Raw genomic sequence first — 3,387 nt, forward strand, 5'->3', positions numbered from 1 at the left:
CTGGAGCTGTTCCTGAGGCTCTCCAGGAGTGAATCCCCATCCCAGACCCCGGGCTCACGGCTGTGTTTGCTTTGCAGCATGGAGCGCTACGATCCGAGCAAGAACTCCTGGGAGACCGTGGCCTCCATGGCTGACAAACGGATAAACTTTGGGGTGGGGGTGATGCTGGGCTTCATCTTCGTGGTGGGGGGACACAATGGGGTGTCCCACCTGTCCAGCATCGAGAGGTACGACCCCCACCAGAACCAGTGGACGGTGTGCCGGCCCATGAAGGAGCCCAGGACAGGTGGGACACGGCAGAAAGGAACCTGGAGCTGGTAAAACCTGCAGGGGGAGTGGCAGGGACTCAGCTCTGGGGAAAGCTCACTTCAGCTCTGTGGAGGGGTCTTGGTTTCTCCAAGGTCAGTTTATTAATGCTGAGCTGTAGCACAATTGGTAGGAAGAAGGAATTTTGCTCTAGCTCCTGTTTTTTTTCAGTGATTTCAGCAGTGGTGAGTCTCAGAGTTCTGTGCTCACTGTTCTGCTGCATTTTGTTGGGTTGGGCACTCAGGGGTGCAGGATTGAGGTGCAGCTCCTCCCGAGGGCAGCTGGAGCTGGGCCAGGGATGGGCTCAGGCTGGAGATCAGGGAAGGTTCTTCCCCCAGAGGGTGGAATGAGCTCTGGAAAAGCTCCCCAGGGAATGGGCACGGCCCCGAGGCTGCCGGAGCTCCAGGAGCGTTTGGGCAGCGCTGCCAGGGATGACCAGGCTGGGATTGTTGGGGGGTCTGGGATGATCCCTGGGGGTCCCAGCTCAGGATATTCCATGATCCTATCCCAGCCTCCCTGAGAGGGGCCATGGGACAGAGGGAGGTTTTGTGATAGGAAAGAGGATGGGAACAGCACAGAAGGGGTGTCAGAGCTGAGCAGAGAGGGCTCCTCATTTACAGCCCTGCTCTTTGGGCAGTGAGGTCTGGGGTCAGCCTGGGGGTGCTGGGGGGAAAATCCACTTGGGCACACGGCCCTGAGTGATTCCCACATGGCCCCGAGTGATTCCCAGATCCCCGAGTGATTCCTGTAACCCCGAGTGATTCCCATATCCCAAGTGATTCCCAGATCCACGAGAGATCCCCACATCCCTGAATGATTGATTCCCACACCCCCAATGATTGATTGATTCCCACACCCCCAGTGATTGATCGATTGCCACACCCCCAGTGATTGATTGATCCCCACACCCCCAGTGATTGATCGATCCCCACAGCCCCAATGATTGATCCCCACACCCCCAGTGATTGATTGATCCCCACAGCCCCAATGATTGATCCCCACACCCCCAGTGATCGATTCCCACACCCCCAGTGATTGATCGATTCCCACACCCCCAATGATTGATTGATTCCCACACCCCCAATGATTGATTGATCCCCACAGCCCCAGTATTGATCCCCACAGCCCCAGTGATTGATCGATCCCCACAGCCCCAGTATTGATCCCCACAGCCCCGGTGATTCCCACGCCGCCTGACATTTGCTCCCCCGCAGGTGTGGGTGCGGCGGTGATCGATGACCACCTGTACGTGGTGGGAGGCCACTCGGGCTCGTCCTACCTGAACACGGTGCAGAGGTACGAGCCCATCTCGGACTCGTGGCTGGACTCTGCGGGGATGATGTACTGCCGCTGTAACTTCGGCCTGACGGCGCTCTGAGCCCGGCCCGGGCTGAGCCAGCACCTCCCCGGCCCCGGGAGCCGCCGGGGCCCCCTGGGCACCTCCGGAGCGCGGCCAGGGGAGCCGAGCTGCCCTGGGCACCCCGCTGCCTTCGGGAGAGAGCCGCCAGCCGCTTGGGAATTTGTCCGTCCCACCCTTCCCAGAGCTTTTGTCTCTTCCCCCCGCGGAATGTGGGGTTCCCTGCGCTGGGGGAGCTCGGGGTGCCGGGCCCTGCCCGTGTCTGCGCACCGGGACAGCGCCAGCGCTTCACGGGGTTTTTTATGACCAAGGGCTGCCTTGTTTCTGTATCTCAAGGTTTGTACATAATAAATGCCATAGGATGTTGCCTGTACTCTCCTTTGTCGCCTGCTTCCTGCTAGGAGGGCTGGGATGATCCTTGGAGGTGTTTACAAGGCGCATTTATTGCCTCCTCGGGATGTTTTTGGGTCTGATGAAGAGAATTTGCGTTTTTAACTTTCCCCTTCTGCTTTGGGCGAAGAGTGCTAGATGAACCCACTTAACCCTGCTGCTGGAATATGAGGAGGAATCCCAGCAGCAGCATTCCTAGCATGATATCCCACAAATCCTCCATCCCATCCTTCTCCAGCGCTCCCCCTTTTCTCAAGGACTGTGTGATTGCTCCCTCTGAGCATCCCCATCTCACACTGCTGCTAAATGCAGGGGTGCCCAGGCTGTTCCTGATGTCAGTGCACTCCTGATAAAAGCATGTTTGCATTGTTCCACTGCTTTGGTTTCTTCTTTGCTCCGCAGTGCCAGCCCCTGTGCAAGGAGCTCCTGGTGGGTGTTTCAGTGGGGTTTTTCAGGGTGATGTTCCTTGTTCTGCCCTTCACCCCAGGGGAGTTGAGACAGGGCTCATCCCAGATGTGTGTCCTGCTGATACGGGGTCAGTCAGGAAAACTGGGCCCAAGAACGTGATGCTGTGGGTTACAACCATCATTTAAACCAGAATTTAACACATTTTGGGTTGTCTTCTCAATTACCTTAAATTGCTGTGGTCTCTGCCCATTGCCAGGCCTGGAACTCAGGATTTTTTTTTGCTTCCAGAGTTTCCTTTCCCTTCATTTTAACATGTTGGGAGTTTGTTTTCCAAGTCCACACAGTGTTATTTTGAAAAGTGCAATAATATTTGGCACAGTTGCTTTAAAAACCATTTCTTTATGATTTTGCTAAATGGGGAGTGTTGAGTGCTCTGGATTTTTCCTGAATTCCAGCAGAGCTGGTTGCAGCCAGGGCTGCTCCAGTTCCTCCATTCCAATCCCTGGGATTTCACCAGTCCAGGAGGGTGTTGTGACCATAAAACATCATTCAGCTATCCCAGACTGCACTGACCATAAAATCCTGCAGGTCTCTTTCAGATTTGGTGGAACTGAGCAGAACTTTAAATGGAAATAAGAGAAACTGCACTGAAAACGCTGGAATTGTTAATTTGACCCACAGGGATTCATTCAATTGTTAATTTGACCCACAGGGATTCATTCAATTGTTAATTTGACCCACAGTGAAGTAATAAAAGCCTGGTTTAATTGTTCCGGAGCATGTGTTGGCAGCACAGGAGGGGCTCCATGGCTTTATTTACATGTTTGTGTGTGGGGAGGAGAAGGAATCATGGAATTCCAGACTGGTTTGTGTTGGGAAGGCACCTAAAACCCATCCAGAGCCATGGCAGGGACACCTCCCACTGT

The 3,387-nt window shown here is 54.6% G+C and overlaps 1 protein-coding gene across 1 annotated transcript; it reads left to right on the forward strand.

The window, feature by feature from the left end:
• The first annotated feature begins 6 nt into the window (after positions 1–6).
• On the forward strand, positions 7–1,621 carry LOC117244562 (kelch-like protein 28). The gene is made up of 2 exons (XM_033515186.1): positions 7–317; positions 1,521–1,621. Exons 1-2 carry the CDS (start codon positions 79–81, stop codon positions 1,543–1,545), a joined length of 264 nt encoding a protein of 87 aa, XP_033371077.1. The 5' UTR covers positions 7–78; the 3' UTR covers positions 1,546–1,621.
• The last annotated feature ends 1,766 nt before the right edge of the window (positions 1,622–3,387 follow it).

The sequence above is a fragment of the Parus major genome, chromosome 5 (genome assembly GCF_001522545.3).
Source record: "Parus major isolate Abel chromosome 5, Parus_major1.1, whole genome shotgun sequence".
NCBI lineage: Eukaryota > Metazoa > Chordata > Aves > Passeriformes > Paridae > Parus > Parus major.

Coding starts and splice junctions, on each gene's coding strand:
- LOC117244562 (XM_033515186.1), top strand. CDS start 79: ATGGAGCGCTACGATCCGAGCAAGAACTCCTGGGAGACCGTGGCCTCC. Junction 318..1,520: donor CAGAAAGGAACCTGGAGCTG/GTAAAACCTGCA, acceptor GCTCCCCCGCAG/GTGTGGGTGCGGCGGTGATC.